The 16,788-nt window shown below is 35.6% G+C and overlaps 1 protein-coding gene across 1 annotated transcript; it reads left to right on the top strand.

Annotated features, from left to right (window-relative positions):
* The first annotated feature begins 1,004 nt into the window (after positions 1–1,004).
* Positions 1,005–15,670, top strand: LOC135681343 (uncharacterized). Its single transcript, XM_089113477.1, has 15 exons — positions 1,005–1,127; positions 3,257–3,299; positions 4,012–4,327; positions 5,190–5,322; positions 5,587–5,700; positions 6,731–6,844; positions 7,337–7,462; positions 8,724–8,846; positions 9,537–9,662; positions 10,146–10,268; positions 10,691–10,813; positions 11,195–11,278; positions 13,015–13,437; positions 13,961–14,198; positions 15,191–15,670. The coding sequence occupies exons 2-15, from the start codon at positions 3,283–3,285 to the stop codon at positions 15,600–15,602; spliced, it is 2,472 nt and encodes an 823-aa protein (XP_088969603.1). The 5' UTR covers positions 1,005–1,127; positions 3,257–3,282; the 3' UTR covers positions 15,603–15,670.
* The last annotated feature ends 1,118 nt before the right edge of the window (positions 15,671–16,788 follow it).

A 16,788-nucleotide genomic window follows, 5' to 3' on the forward strand; every position in this document is an offset into this window, starting at 1 on the left:
CTAATTTTTTGCCGAGCCTCAATATTCTTAAAAACATTTTATTATGAACCTAAGATTATTCTTAGGTTATTCTTGCCCAACACAAGGTGTAAACTCGCCTTATGATGAAAGAAAAATATTAAATCTTCGTCGATGTGTTACTTGACCATGAATTTCAAAGTGAGAGTTGTTTTGCTTTGGGAGAAAACTCAGATTAAGGAAAAAATTTACACACTTTTTTTGATAAGAACACCTAATTTTTTGCCGAGCCTCAATATTCTTAAAAACATTTTATTATGAACCTAAGATTATTCTTAGGTTATTCTTGCCCAACACAAGGTGTAAACTCGCCTTATGATCAAAGAAAAATATTAAATCTTCGTCGATGTGTTACTTGACCATGAATTTCAAAGTGAGAGTTGTTTTGCTTTGGGAGAAAACTCAGATTAAGGAAAGAATTTTGTCATGATGAAATTAAGCAAGACATTTTTTTAAATTATTATTAAATTTCAGCAATTTTTAACCCCTCAATATTCTTATAGATGTTTTTTTATAATAGAAGTGTGTAAAGGGGTAAAGTTTCACCCGGATTGATTTTTGAGGACAAATCACTTATAGGTTTTCAATCTTCATTTCTTCGTAAAAATTAAAATACAAGCGCAGACAATATGACAAATGGTAGACAAATCTGAGCTTAAAAAGGTCTCATAAAAATTGTCGATAAATTTCCAAAACGAAACCGTGAAGTTAAATTTGTGTATTGCAATAAAATCTATAGAGAGTAATATAAAGCTTTATTTTTCTTTTAATTCTCTTGAATTGCTGGATAGCTTTTCAAGCATTTCCTGAGATAATAACAGGCTAGAAGCAAAAACATTATGCTAAATTATCGCTTTCAAAGCACCAACCTGCTTGATTTCTGGTTTTATTGACGAAATATCGTAGGGGTACCTTTAAACCTAACTGCAAACAAGGAAATCTCTTTGCAATATGAATGTCTATTCTTTATATTGCAGGTAAAAACAGCGTTTGCAGCTAAAAATATTCAGTGCATTACATTTCAATCAGTCTAACGGTAACAAGACGTAATGTTGTCGAGAGGTTGCAAGCGAGCTTTCACAACTATTACTTCGAACTTCGAACGTAAGGTAAGAATTGCATAAGTTGGTGTTAACGCCTTTAAACTATAAATGAAAAATGAACGACTGGAAGTTTAAAAATAGGAATAAAAGTACGCAATTATTTGAAGAAGTTTACATTTATCTTGAATTTGACGTAACGGACAAATGTGTTTTGCTAAATTAAACAAACACTGTATACTGTATCGATTCTTTAAAGGGTCCATTATATAAAGTAAATGAGGTTAATTTGTTCCTAAGCACTGAATGCATTAAGCAAAGTTTCAGGGTTCTAAATTTCTGCACCAGATATTGTGGCAACAGTGGGACAAAGCCAGTGTAGAACCTGGCCGCTCTGGAATGGTGCTGGTGTCTATAAACTATTAATTCAATTTGATGTTTTGAAGAGATTCAACTGCAGATCTGATCAATGGTGAAACATGTTTCTTAGTCAATGCAAGGTTTCAACGTTGCTCCTTCTATGAGATTCAACAAAAGAAAATGTCTTATTAATGCTGTTTGCATGTCCCCCCCCCTTAGGTAACATAATTCATCAGTTGAAAGACTTTATTCCTTTTGGGAATACTTTTGGGCGTTTAAATCTAATGCGTCATCTAAGTGGAAAACAATGGCAAGAAGCTATCTTCTCTCTGTTTTTAGCTAGTGATAATAACAGCTATTTCTTTCAACTTGCAGAAAATAGACGTTCGAAGAAATGCCCTTATAGGTTTTATGTTCCGCTTTATCAAAATATTCTTACTTTTAAATCTAGCTAGTGGATTGATTCAAGACTTTGTCCCATTTTAGAGCCTCCGTGAATGGGCTTGCCTAAGATCTAATACGAATCAATTTTCAAGCAAATCTCAAAATCTCCTAGTCCCAGACTGGCTCACTTAATCATGCACTGTAGAAGAAAATTCTATGAATCGTTATCAACGGGAAGTACCCTATGTGGGTCAGACCACACCTTATCTGACAACGAGCTCGACTTAACATTCAAAACACCTGAGTACCTATCCCACCTAAGTGAATACATACAGTACTTTCTAGCTGTGGTTCATTTTGGGCAGTTTTAGGCCTGTGGTATGCGAAATTTGACTTGAGGCAATTAGCTATGATGCGTTTCTTCTGCGAAAAACTTCACAAGAGATTTGATTATATGGAACAATACAACAATGGGGTGCCATATTGCTCACGAGATTTGAAAGGAGTACGGCAATCAGTCTCTATGTTCGACCTGCAGCGACAAATTAAGTAAAATACCAGTCACACCCTGCTGCACTATTCTCCCATTAGGCAATCAGTATGCAGACTAACACCAACAATACTCAAAGAAGTAATCGTTGTCAACAAAGTTCGATAAATCTCTTACGGTATTTTACATCGCAAGTTCTTAAGCTGCCAGGGAGATCAATGAGGCACATAAGAGAGTACCTAATATGTTATTCGAGGAAAGGGAATCTTTATTTCTTGGCGTCAGGAATCGGGATTTGGCAAATTTTTGTGAACGGGAATCGATAACACCTTGATTTGGGCATTGATGGTCGGGAATAGGGAATTGTAGTAAAAAGGTAACGTGAATTCGGTAATAAAGGACTTTTTGGACACCCTCCCATAACGAAATCAAACAATTGCAATCCTTTTTTCTAGAATACGCTAAGAGGGTCACTTTTTCTAGATTACTCAATTATGTGGCGTTGGAGATTGTGAACAGTATTTTGAATCGCTATATTAGACTGTTATTTCTTGACAAACATTTCTACGCTCAATCTTTGAAATGTCTTGTGAAATCTTGGTATCCTCTGCCTCAATCACTTAAGAACATGCTGCAATACTCCCCCTGTAGTTTCATTATAAGCCTAGAATACTGTCTATTTACTCTTTTATTAAATTATTTATACCCTGAAATGAACCAAGATACTTTTTGAATAAGAACTTGATTCAGCAAAGTTTAGGTAAAGTGTGTTCCCATATACAGGAGTACTACATGCCAGTACTACATCTCAAGAGATCATTAGTAGCTTTTTGTCGATATCACTTCCATAGGAATAGTTCCAGAATTAAACAAGTTGAATTTGAAATTAAAGTAAGTTCAGCAATGCTGTAGGTGATAACATTGAAAAATTCGGATAGTCTATATTTTGTTTTCTATCTTTTAGATATTTTTGGTAGCAAGACTATTACAATGAACAATCTGCTAGGGTAAGAATATTTCCTTTTAATTTTTATATTTTGAATCGTCACTTTGATTTATCATTGTTCTCTTTCATCTAGTTCCAAAATATAAATTATTTGAAAATGCTGATAAGATGCAAAGATGGCTAGAGATCTCATCGAAAAATAGTTGAAGATTAAACAAAACATTATTGTGACATTAAAACCAGTTACCGCGGACAAGACCGAAGGCAAAAGGCTCAACCAAGTCTCCGTAGGCTCGACAAGTACATTGGCCGAAATTATTGGAAAAGTAAATTTTTCTGCTCAAACCCAGGGAGCCGATTTGAGTTTCGATGTTATTTTCTGCGATGAAAGAAGACGTAGTTGATTTCATACCTTATTATTTTTGCGTGATAAAGGCTGATGCATTTTTCTACTTATGGGCATTTTTATGATCAAACCTTATACATGTAATTTGCATGCAGCCTTGGTCCCTCTTTTGAAAACATAGGCTTTAAAAATGCAGGTCATCCGCAAAACCCTGAACCTGAGTGTAGACTTGAAAAGCAAGACAAAAACTATTGCCTAGCCCGTTTTTGTTAATCAAAGGAGGCCTTCTGTTTGCAAATATCAGCTGAGTAAAAAGATTTAAAATTTTCATTATGGTTTAAATAAGATAACTGTCTCTATCATGGAACAGTGATGGCACAGTTTCAGAAGCACTAGCTTACTCCCCTCCTCGTGTTTCTATTTGCAGGTTGGCTTTGGTTTTCAATTTCTTGCTAACAGTAAATGGGAGAATTCTTCGCCTCCCGTGCATGATTGATGCTGTATTTGACGTTGTTTTTATCGACAAACGATTTCAAGGAGACAGTCTGGCTGTTTTTAACAGCATTGATGACCAAGGATGCACGTTGAAATGCGCAGAGAACCATAAATGTACATCATACAATTATCAATGGATAAACAAAACATGCGAAATTCTTCAGAAGCGAGTGCAACAGGATAATAGCACCGATTTACTGGAAGCCAATGGTTGGATTTTCAAAACAACCAACTACAGTAATAAACTTGTAAGTGTTGATTAATTAAGCATAGCATAGCATAGCATAGCATAGCATAGCATAGCATAGCATAGCATAGCATAGCATAGCATAGCATAGCATAGCATAGCATAGCATAGCATAGCATAGCATAGCATAGCATAGCATAGCATAGCATAGCATAGCATAGCATAGCATAGCATAGCATAGCATAGCATAGCATAGCATAGCATAGCATAGCATAGCATAGCATAGCATAGCATAGCATAGCATAGCATAGCATAGCATAGCATAGCATAGCATAGCATAGCATAGCATAGCATAGCATAGCATAGCATAGCATAGCATAGCATAGCATAGCATAGCATAGCATAGCATAGCATAGCATAGCATAGCATAGCAAAGCATAGCATAGCATAGCATAGCATAGCATAGCATAGCATAGCATAGCATAGCATAGCATAGCATAGCATAGCATAGCATAGCATAGCATAGCATAGCATAGCATAGCATAGCATAGCATAGCATAGCATAGCATAGCATAGCATAGCATAGCATAGCATAGCATAGCATAGCATAGCATAGCATAGCATAGCATAGCATAGCATAGCATAGCATAGCATAGCATAGCATAGCATAGCATAGCATAGCATAGCATAGCATAGCATAGCATAGCATAGCATAGCATAGCATAGCATAGCATAGCATAGCATAGCATAGCATAGCATAGCATAGCATAGCATAGCATAGCATAGCATAGCATAGCATAGCATAGCATAGCATAGCATAGCATAGCATAGCATAGCATAGCATAGCATAGCATAGCATAGCATAGCATAGCAATGCCAATTTTGGGGATATTTTGCTAATAACACTTTTTTAACTTTCAAAGATTGGGCCAACGTGCAACAGCCTGAAGCCTTGCGATCCGGAAGATTTATGTCTGGATACATGCAGCCCGCCTTTCTATGAGTGCATTCATTGTCAGTCTCATTATCCTGAGCTCAAGTGTATAAAGCAGGCAGGTAGGTTACTGAGATAAAGCTGTTCTTTTTACCTATGCGTTGAATGCAAGAAGAAAATTATAAAGTCGAAAATTTTAAAACATTAGCCCGTCCTATTTTTCTACCAAAGAACTAAGGATATTTTAGGTAATATTTAATTATCTGTTTCGTATTTATTTTCAAAATTTTGGTAAAGCATTTTACAAAGCATTCGATTTTTGACTAAATTTTATCAAGCTAATTATAGAAAAATTCCTCAAGGGAATAATTTTTTAATTTTCCTAGACGTGGATGCCTGTGCTAGCAACCCTTGCAAACATGCTTCACAATGCTTGAACAAAAGTTCGGATTATGAATGCACGTGTCTTGAGGGATATACAGGGAAAATTTGTGATATCGGTATGAGTCTTGTTTATTTACTCAATAATTTGTTTTATTTAATCTCTTGTCAGGCTACATTCTGTTGTGGAAAAATTCATATAATGTAATGTAATGAAAATTCGATTATTGATGTTTGATAACATGTAACATTGTATTCGATAAAGTTGCAAAATAATGCAACTTGTATTAGCTCTTAGCACAATTTTTACATATTCTATTACAAGTCATACCCTTACCACAATAACGAGAAATCAGTATGAAATATCGTAAAGTTCAGATGTTAGTCAGGAGCTTAGGTAAATAGACAAATATTTAGTGCAAATATACCCATATGCTATCAATCGCCACTTTAATACATATATATGGTAGTTTATGTTTTGTTTCCAAATATTTTTGGTAGACTATTTTCAAAACTTGTGAAATTTGAAACAAATTCACAATAACGAGTCAAAAAATTGCAAGATATACTGTTGTTCTTCTTCTGAAACTGAGGGGGAGGGAGCCGACACCGCCCTAAAACGCCCTTGAGTATCTCTGATACCCTCTAAGACACCCATAACCAGAATAATTGGTACACCTTCTCGTAAATTTCCAAAACCTATTTCAATTTCCTGTCTAAGCATTTGTCACTATCGACTTTACAATACAGCCATATGTGGTTCCATGCCCACAGGCAGTTTGTACGTTGGCTTTGGATGATCCTTACATCTATGTCAGATTTTGACTTAGTTAATTAGACTTTTTTCTTTTTCTTTTCAAATTGCATTATTTTTTTCGCATAATTTTGGCATGAAAGGCGTAAAAGAAATTCTTAGAGAAGCTAGCAAAAATATTTTGTACAAACATAAAAAAGTGACGAAGGATACTCTTTTTCTTGTGAAAATGTCAAACAAACATTTCTTGAATTTTCTCACTTGCATAAGGTTTAGAATAGTTTTTACAACGTTGTGAAATAAAAAAGTATTTCTCTCTGAGGTTGAAAATAAAAATAGAAAATGATATATAATCTAAATAATTTTTCAGTTAGAAAAAAACGTTATTTCAACAGATATTGATGAATGCAAAAGCCTTCCATGTTTTCATGGTGGTACATGTTTGAATCAAATTGGAAAGTTTGTTTGTCAGTGTTTTCAAGGTTACAAAGGGATTCATTGTGAACAAGGTAACTGCGGAATGAAAAACAAAATTTTATCCCTTATTAATCAGTATAATTTTATTTGCAGTATTTACAAAGCATAGCATGAGTCATATCAATGTTTCAAAATTGTAATTTCATTTATATACGGCTTGATGACAAATTTATGATTTTTTATCTTTATACAAAACCAAATTACAAATATCAATAAGCAATAAATTTTGTAAAAACCATATCAATAAATAAACACCTTTTTACATTGTCCAACGTTTAGAACTCTATGGAGTATTAAACAAAAATCACATGAACAGAAACATGACAGTTACCTTTGTCATGTTTCTCCTTTTACGTGCCAATCTGAGAAAGAATATGCATTAATGGATATTAAATGCCAGCATTTCTTTTTCGAGATTAAAATTTGTAGGAAAGAGTAAAACAACATGATTTAAATTCTTTTAACTCTGCTCTGTTTCTTAGATATTGTAGTAAGTAAATTTTTTTCGCTGTAAATACTTCCAGATATCGACGAGTGCCTCAATGGAACACACAACTGTAATACAAATGCAGATTGCACAAATACCTTTGGCTCTTTCAATTGCAAGTGTAGGACAGGCTACAGTGGAGATGGCATCATCTCGTGTATTGGTAAGACGACCACAATACTTGAGTTCCCATTTGAATTGGATGTAAAGATCGAGTTTGAATAAAATGTGCAGAATATATATTTAATGTGAATGTAAGATTTACAATTCAATACCTTCCAACCATAATATACAATATCTGCCAGAAAATACTTGAAGTGCTGAGCAACTGTCGCTGTATTGCTATGTTTTCAATTCTATTTCCAAATATCATCACCTTCTCTCAAAACAATGTTCATATGGTATGCAATAATCATGCAAGGCACACGAAAACTATATTCCAAAACACTAACGTCGTTTAATAAAAAACATCATTTCATCAAAGGGAAAAGCGGAATAGCTGTGTCTTTTCTTGAAAGCTGATGTCAACTTTGATACTTTTTGCAGAGGTTGTAGCCTAAACGCTTTTGATAAGTTTTTATATTTTCTAATAGAACTAGAAAAACCAGCACAATGTTTGTTGCTTTGAATTATCTTAATAACCCTAAAACAAAAGCCATTTAGACAATAATGAAGCTTCAAACACCATGAAAAACACTGGGTCTGTATCGTAATTTTTCCAAAACCTGGTGTACTGCAAAAGTTTATTTTAGATGCATTGAAGATAACCTTATTTTGAAAGAGATGCAAACTTTCTATAAAATCATGTTTTTGAAACTAATTTATTGCTCAATTTTTATATTAAGTCTGAGCAGGGCAGTTATATAGGTTAGGGCAGTTGTATGTACATCGTAATGCCAGCTTATATAAGTTTGATTGCAATAAACATTTTCAGTAATGATTAAAATCATGATTTGCAGCAATTAATATTTATAGAAAAAAAGTAAAAAATATACTATTAGAACATACTTTTGTACAATACTCGTGATGTCTTGTAGATCAAAATATTAACATAAACATGTTTATTTATTGTAAGTATGATATATAAAAATAAATGCACACACAACTTTCTAATGATCGCATTAAGCCTGGAATTCTAGGTAGCTGCATAGAACTGTCCTCTTTTTTACACAAAAAGCTTATTGTTCATACATTGTTCAAAAATCAAAGTTTGCCAACAAGTAATAATTTGGATAATTCTCAAAAAAATATACATATGAGTGAGACGAAATGTAAAGAAAATTATCCAACATATAAGGATATCCTTAATTAGAAATAATTGTATCTAATTTGTATTAAAAGGTTCTTATTTTCTTAAAGAGACTTATTCAATGTTGCTATGCAGTGTTTCCATATATCAGTTCATTTAATTTTGTTCCTTTCAGATGTGGATGAATGTCTTGGTTCCACGCACAATTGTCATACCAATGCAGATTGCACAAACATTGTTGGCTCGTTCACTTGCAAGTGTAAGACAGGCTACAGTGGAGACGGTGTCACCTGTACAGGTATCTTTAATTACTGCGAAATGCATCTATTCAATTCAGCTCATTATATATGACAAAAGCTGACAAAATGAGTTTAACCAGAACGAAGTCCATGCAGAAAATGAAAGATTACCGAATATAGTGGGACAAAAGAGAAACGAACGAGTCAAGAAAAATCTAACATAATGATAGAATGAGCCGGGAGGCTTGAAGGCCTTGCTGGGCAGGGAGGTCATCACTATCCTCTCCAAAAAATTCAGGCTGTCTAAAAATGTTTACCAATATCTCCAAAGTCACTTTAAAATTTATTGGCAAACCTTTCTTTTGCATTGTTTTGTTTGATTTCGTTTTGTTTCGTTGCTTCTAGTAATTTTAAGCTGAAATCTAACCCCTCTGGACAGAATTGATTACAGGGTTGCCTTTGAATCTAGAAAATCCCTAAGCTTTGCACCACATCTTATGTAAAATTTCTAACTCGAGGATAAAATACCAAAATAAAATGAAGGGGGAAAAGCACCCTCAGAAATCATGCCATAAACATCAGAAAATTATTCACGATGCCGAGTTCCCACATCATCGAGAGCCAGTCTGGCCGTTGGTGCACCGATGCAAATCGCTAAGCCTATCACTAAACTTATACAGGAAATGGTCACTTAGTGATACACAGTAACCCTCAAATTTTTTGGCTGAACTTCTTATCTTTATCTCTAGATGTAAATGAATGTCTGAAAGGAACACACAATTGTCATACCAATGCAGATTGTACAAACACTGTTGGCTCATTTACTTGCATCTGTAAGACAGGCTACAGTGGGGATGGAATCATCACATGTGCAGGTAAATTCTTGAAAATTCCCGAGCAACTTTTTATAATACATCACAAATGTAGTTGAATCAATTTCAAAGCATTATTTTCTTGGAAGCTACTTTTATTCAAACGCTTATCTAAAGAATATGTTGATTACAATATGTACACGTTCAATCAAATATGAATAAAAATAGGAAAGGGGAAGAGGAGAAAGAAAAAGAAGGAAGGAAGGAAGGAAGGAAGGAAGGAAGGAAGGAAGGAAGGAAGGAAGGAAGGAAGGAAGGAAGGAAGGAAGGAAGGAAGGAAGGAAGGAAGGAAGGAAGGAAGGAAGGAAGGAAGGAAGGAAGGAAGGAAGGAAGGAAGGAAGGAAGGAAGGAAGGAAGGAAGGAAGGCACGAAATAATTGATGTAAGTTATCATAATTTAAAGCAAGGGTATCAGCATACTTAAAAGGGTTTCTTGTAAAAGTTTTAGTTGCAGAAAAACATTACCGAAAGCTTTCCTGTTTTTTAGATATAAATGAATGTGGAGATGGCACCCACAACTGTCACGTCAATGCGCATTGTACCAATACTGAAGCCTCTTTCACATGCACATGCAACAACGGCTACAAGGGAAACGGCCAGTCATGTAATGGTAGGTGTATTTTGATAATTGCTAGGCATCAGATCTAATAAAAGTATATTTTTCAGGGCATAAAGCAAGTTCCTTTGATAAAGGTTAATTTTTACTAAATTTCAATACTTTATCTTGCATGCTTTTTGAAAGATTATTCGGATCCTAGAAAATATTATCTGTGATATGAGTGCTTCGACGTTGGAGGCTGTTCCTATTACCATAGAAACTGGCTGTTTCTAGAAGTATAGATATTTTAAAGCATAATAATGAGAATTATTGCCACTTTATAATTTATCGTTGACAAAGTTTCCACGAGATACTACAGTTTGTATTGCATAATCAGTAACATTTTGAAGCTTCATTTGAAGGTGGTGACATTGCACATGCCTAATAAAGACATTTTTTAGCTGTGCTATCACTCTTCATGTCTCGTATTTCAGATGCAAATGAATGCCAGGATAACACATATAATTGCCATTCTAATGCTCAATGCAAAAATACAATTGGCTCATTTACATGCACATGTGAAGAAGGCTACAGTGGCAATGGCGTTGCTTGCACTGGTACAACTTCTTGTTATTAGCATCAACTTTAATTCATTATTCTCTGACAACGTTACTCCCTAATAATCTCTTTTAATTATCATTCTAATGTTTCCCTGGTGTAGTACACATAGCTTGTTGATTAGCATTTAAAAGAAATGTGAAATTTTGTGACTTATTTAGAGACACTGTTTTTCTTATAAGAAAGATTTCTTAAAATCATTTAGCAGTCGTCTGTTTCTTCCTTCGCCAAAAGTAGTGTTTTCAAGAACAGGATCAATCTTGATATTCAAAATTCTACTGACAAAGCCTCGAGAAATTCTGATATGTTGCAATCTCTGCTAGATATACTTTTTTGAAGACACATGCTGTGAATTTATGTGAAAAAATTGTCTTTTCAAGATATAGACGAATGTACAACAGGAGTGCATGGATGTCCATTACAAACTCGATGCATGAACACAGTTGGAATGTTCCTTTGTACTGGTATGAGAGTGTTATTTGTAATTAAATTGCTTTTGTTAGTTTTTGTTTGTTGACCCTCTTCAGAGAACTATTGTATGTTAATTGTTACTAGGCGATGCACAAATTGTCAAAAAGCACTTTTAGCTATATCTCAAATGAAACTCTTTACGTCGAACCTTTCTAAAATCCTGGTAATGTCATTTATATGACTTTTATTAAATACTTCAATGAAACGCTTTTCTGCTGCTAAAATTATAAAGTCATTGAACGATACCTATATGTGTCCTGTCCAATGCATATGCGCTTCACGCCATTCACAGCTAGGCCCTGCATGTCCGCCATTACACTGTAGCATTTGAAACGCATATGCGTCTCAGCCCATGCAGAAACGCTTAGTACACCTTGAACCACCAATGAGCAGGAGGACAAGCTTGAGTAAAAGAACATTTGAAAAGTAATTCCCAGCTTTTTAGAATTATTTCTTAATTGTCATTTCAATTTTATTCTCTGTCACTTATCATTTCGTTTCTCTTTTTATTTTTATCCAGGTACCTTAAAAATTAGCTAAATTTTGGAACAAAATATTTTTAAATTTTTGAGAAATGTCGTCATGAATAAGGCAGTACATTCAAAATTTTGTATGAGCTCATTGATAACTAAGAACTGCCGATGTCAAGGGTGCCTTTATGAAATAAACTCATTGGCCCCACCTCTATTCCACTAATTCCACTATTCAAGTCGTCTGGTCAAAATACATAGTTAACAACTCGGTTACGGAAAGTAAAGGATGAGCCCTCTTCGTGACAACCACCTTTTTGTCTTTTTGTTTCTTTTCAAGGCTCTTTCCCATCTTTGTTTTGAGGAGGGGGGAGGGGGGGTCTACGGAGTAGGCTAACGTTTTTCTAGCAATGTGTATTTTTTACATGTTTTGTTAGACATCTAAAATGATAATTTACGTCCCTTCTCTTTGTGGGTTTTTTACTGCTATTGTTCTTTGACACGTGTCTCGAAGTTTTCTGATTTCATGATATTGAAATGATACCCTCCCACTGCCCTTACAACAATCGGATGCACTTTTGCCACTTTGAGATAAAATCAGGCTCTAGATGATTATTTTAAGTTCATTGATTAATCTTTGTTCCACTATTTATTCTTCAACCCCGTGGAGTGCAATAAACATCATTCAGTTTGTAATTTTAACATTGCAAATTGACTTTAAGCACGAAAGTGGTGTGATGAAATGAATACATTCTTGATAATTTGAGACTGCAATGGCGACTTCAGCCTGGGATAAGTGGGGGAAAAAAAGGTGTGTTACGGACAACGCACTTTTGAACCACGCCCCTTCCCCTGTTTGAAACTTTTTCTTCCGGAGGAAACACCTGTTGTATCCCAAGAAATGTCATTTACATGTGACGATCTAGATAATGTACATACCCCCCCCCCCTGAAGATTTCTCATCAGGTTTGCAAGAATTTCGAGGACCAACTTTCTGAGAAAGTTGGGGGGGAGTAGCCCCCCCATTCCCCCTTGTGGCTCCACCTCTGTAAGACTGGTGTCTTGCCAGAAACTTGACGACATTCTCACTCTTTCTTCTGCACATTTTCTGAAAAGTATACTTTTCTGCTTGCTGGTATATCAATTTTCAAAAATCAAATTCCATCTGTACCACCATTTCAATTTATGTCAACGGCAGAAGGTGCAAATTTCGAGCGAACAATTTGCTCAGCTTTGCTAACTCTTCGTTTTCCTTTCAGATAACATGGCATACAAAAGAGCATCGCAACAGTCTTCGCTACATCGCTTCGCAGGCATAGATTTCGTATCACAGTTTGGAAACGATGGAGACAGAAACGGAAACTGGTCTGTATGCGCAATTACAAAAAATTCTCCTCCGCCTTGGTGGCAAGTTGATCTTGTTAATCGTGTACGTGTAAGGATGGTTATCATTAAGAGTGGAACAGTTTGGGGAAAAACAAAAATCAATCCATTCAGCATAAGTGTTGGTGATGACGAAACGAATGGTGGACGATCAAATCCATTGTGCGTATCAAATCAGAACGTAGAAAGTGGGAAAATGAAAGAAATGCATTGTGGGCAACCCCTTTTAGGGAGATACGTCAGTGTATTTATCGACAGAGCAGAGTATCTTCAAGTCTGTGAATTGGAAGTTTATGAAGGTTTGTTTCCGTTTTCAAAAGTTTTTATTTAATCCGAATCAATTTTCAAATTGTCTTAATACCATCACGTATGTATGCAAAAACTATTATTCATATCATTCAAACCTCAGCAAATTCAGAAGGCTCCAATTGTGTAGAAATTTGCTGGCAAAAGATTTCCTGAAAGCAAAAACATTCGATCGTCTAATATCAGTGACACCATTAGCCCACAGATATGTTAGTATTATTTTTATTGTATTACAACATAACATAAAAAATAAGCTTAGGCCCTATAACATTGAAAACCCAAGAGATGAGAAAAGGTCTCTACACCTGTTATAATTTGAGTCAATCAATGTTAATTGACATAATATCGTACTACATAAAAATATCGTACACAATATCGTACCACATAAAAATACCAACTACGTTATCTTTCTTCTTGCGTAAAAAACAGCGACTGTAAAAAGCCGTTGCTCGAGAACCTTTAGGGGTTTTAAGAAGAATGGTCTTTGATGTCGATTATTTTACAATTTCTATCTAGCAAACAAAAGCTCGTGTGTAAGTTGGTACGCTGTTGGTGCAAGGAAGAACGGCATTTATGTTATTAGCGACGAAACTGGCTTAATTCATCACGTCTATTGCGATTTCAGTTCGGAATCTAATTTTGCTTGGACTCTTGTCACTTCATTCTCCTTGGAAAACAATGACCTATTCAAAAGTAGTCAATTCTCCAAAGACGATCCAATTTCCGAGCATGAACCTAACTGGAAAAAATACAGGTAGGTGTATTGATACAGTAAACTTTCGATAACTTGAAGTCCGATAATTTGAACATTCGTTAAAGTCTATTTATTATTTAGTAGGTTTTTATTGTAGGTTTTTATTATTATTTAGTAGGTTATAAAATTCTTCTTACAGCAATACTTAATTGCATATTAAGATGAAGCAAGCTGGCATCAGTGGTACTATGGGCTCAGTGGGGTTCAGCCTATCGTTAGCGAGTTTTCAGGCACTTCATGGCATGGTTTTGGCACTGTTATAGGGATCTACTAAGCAGTTTCGACTTGTCATCTTAGTTTGATAATTAGACTTACAGATTTAGCAAAATATAGATTTTAGAGAAGTAAAATATTAAAGAATGGCTGATGCATCAAGTAATAAAATAAAGATGACATGAATTAACAACATGGAGTTTTATTGAGGAAAAGGAATCGATTCAGAAATCCAAAGTTAATTCAGTTCGATTTAAGGATCCCAAAACCAGAGCAAGACTTAAGATTCTTTAAAAATTGTTTAGACAGACAATATGCAGCATTTATCAGGTGTTCTTAGACCATCGTCAACATTTATTTGCGCGGATTAATTCACATGCAATGCTTAATATGGGGGTCATCAAGAAGGGGTAGAAATCCGCTGTACCCTGCAACTTTGTGGTTGAAATTTGTCGCTCCGTTCTCTTTTAGTCAGAATTTTGCTTTCCAAAATTGTTGATATGTTTTGCTTACAAGAAAAGCCAAGATTTGACCAAGTTCTCATTTACAAGACAGCAGGTAAAGAATTCCGCATATCAGAAAAATTCCCTTGTTCAGGTATAATTTTCGAAAAAACGATTTGCATTCAGTAAGTGTCGAGAATTACGTAGTTCCGTCGAAAATTGGACAGAATTCCGTTGTTTCATAAACCCTAATGACCCTCTACTTAAACTAAAGCTGCGCGATTTTAGATACTGTTAATATCGATGGCACACTACCTTTGACATCTTTCTTGACAGGCTTGGAAAACCCCTCATGCAGCACATTGCATCATCCGCAACTCACTGGAGGGCTACATGCAGTTACCCTGGATATGGTGTCGATTATCGAGATTACGTGAGGGCAAAGCTAAGTGAAATAAACCCCATTACTCACCACACGTATGGTGAGTGCAGGACTGTTGAATTAATCAATATTCGAGGATACAGTGCAACTGGCCAGCTCGTTCAGTTTTGGCAATATTGGAACTTATTCCTTCACACTGATGCTAGCTATGATTCTTGTTTCGTTCTTGCCAGGCCGGGGTCCATCCCCAGTGAAGATAACTTTGGATATTATGGAACCGTAAATAAAAACTTTCGATGCACAGAAAATTCTGCTAGCACAACACAGTATTGGATTGGTGCCTCTACCCAGTCTTTAGGTCCCTGAAAGAGCCTGAATAAAGATATGCAATCAATTCCTGAACCACGAAATAAAACTGACTTGGCTACCAAGGCTCTACTATGCTATGCTATGCTATGCTATGCTATGCTATGCTATGCTATGCTATGCTATGCTATGCTATGCTATGCTATGCTATGCTATGCTATGCTATGCTATGCTATGCTATGCTATGCTATGCTATGCTATGCTATGCTATGCTATGCTATGCTATGCTATGCTATGCTATGCTATGCTATGCTATGCTATGCTATGCTATGCTATGCTATGCTATGCTATGCTATGCTATGCTATGCTATGCTATGCTATGCTATGCTATGCTATGCTATGCTATGCTATGCTATGCTATGCTATGCTATGCTATGCTATGCTATGCTATGCTATGCTATGCTATGCTATGCTATGCTATGCTATGCTATGCTATGCTATGCTATGCTATGCTATGCTATGCTATGCTATGCTATGCTATGCTATGCTATGCTATGCTATGCTATGCTATGCTATGCTATGCTATGCTATGCTATGCTATGCTATGCTATGCTATGCTATGCTATGCTATGCTATGCTATGCTACGCTACGCTATGCTATGCTATGCTATGCTATGCTATGCTATGCTATGCTATGCTATGCTATGCTATGCTATGCTATGCTATGCTATGCTATGCTATGCTATGCTATGCTATGCTATGCTATGCTATGCTATGCTATGCTATGCTATGCTATGCTATGCTATGCTATGCTATGCTATGCTACGCTATGCTACGCTATGCTATGCTATGCTATGCTATGCTATGCTATGCTATGCTATGCTATGCTATGCTATGCTATGCTATGCTATGCTATGCTATGCTATGCTATGCTATGCTATGCTATGCTATGCTATGCTATGCTATGCTATGCTATGCTATGCTATGCTATGCTATGCTATGCTATGCTATGCTATGCTATGCTATGCTATGCTATGCTATGCTATGCTATGCTATGCTATGCTATGCTATGCTATGCTATGCTATGCTATGCTATGCTATGCTATGCTATGCTATGCTATGCTATGCTATGCTATGCTATGCTATGCTATGCTATGCTATGCTATGCTATGCTATGCTATGCTATGCTATGCTATGCTATGCTATGCTATGCTATGCTATGCTATGCTATGCTATGCTATGCTAT

The sequence above is a fragment of the Rhopilema esculentum genome, chromosome 17 (genome assembly GCF_057945365.1).
Source record: "Rhopilema esculentum isolate cy_ngs chromosome 17, ASM5794536v1, whole genome shotgun sequence".
NCBI classification, from domain to species: domain Eukaryota; kingdom Metazoa; phylum Cnidaria; class Scyphozoa; order Rhizostomeae; family Rhizostomatidae; genus Rhopilema; species Rhopilema esculentum.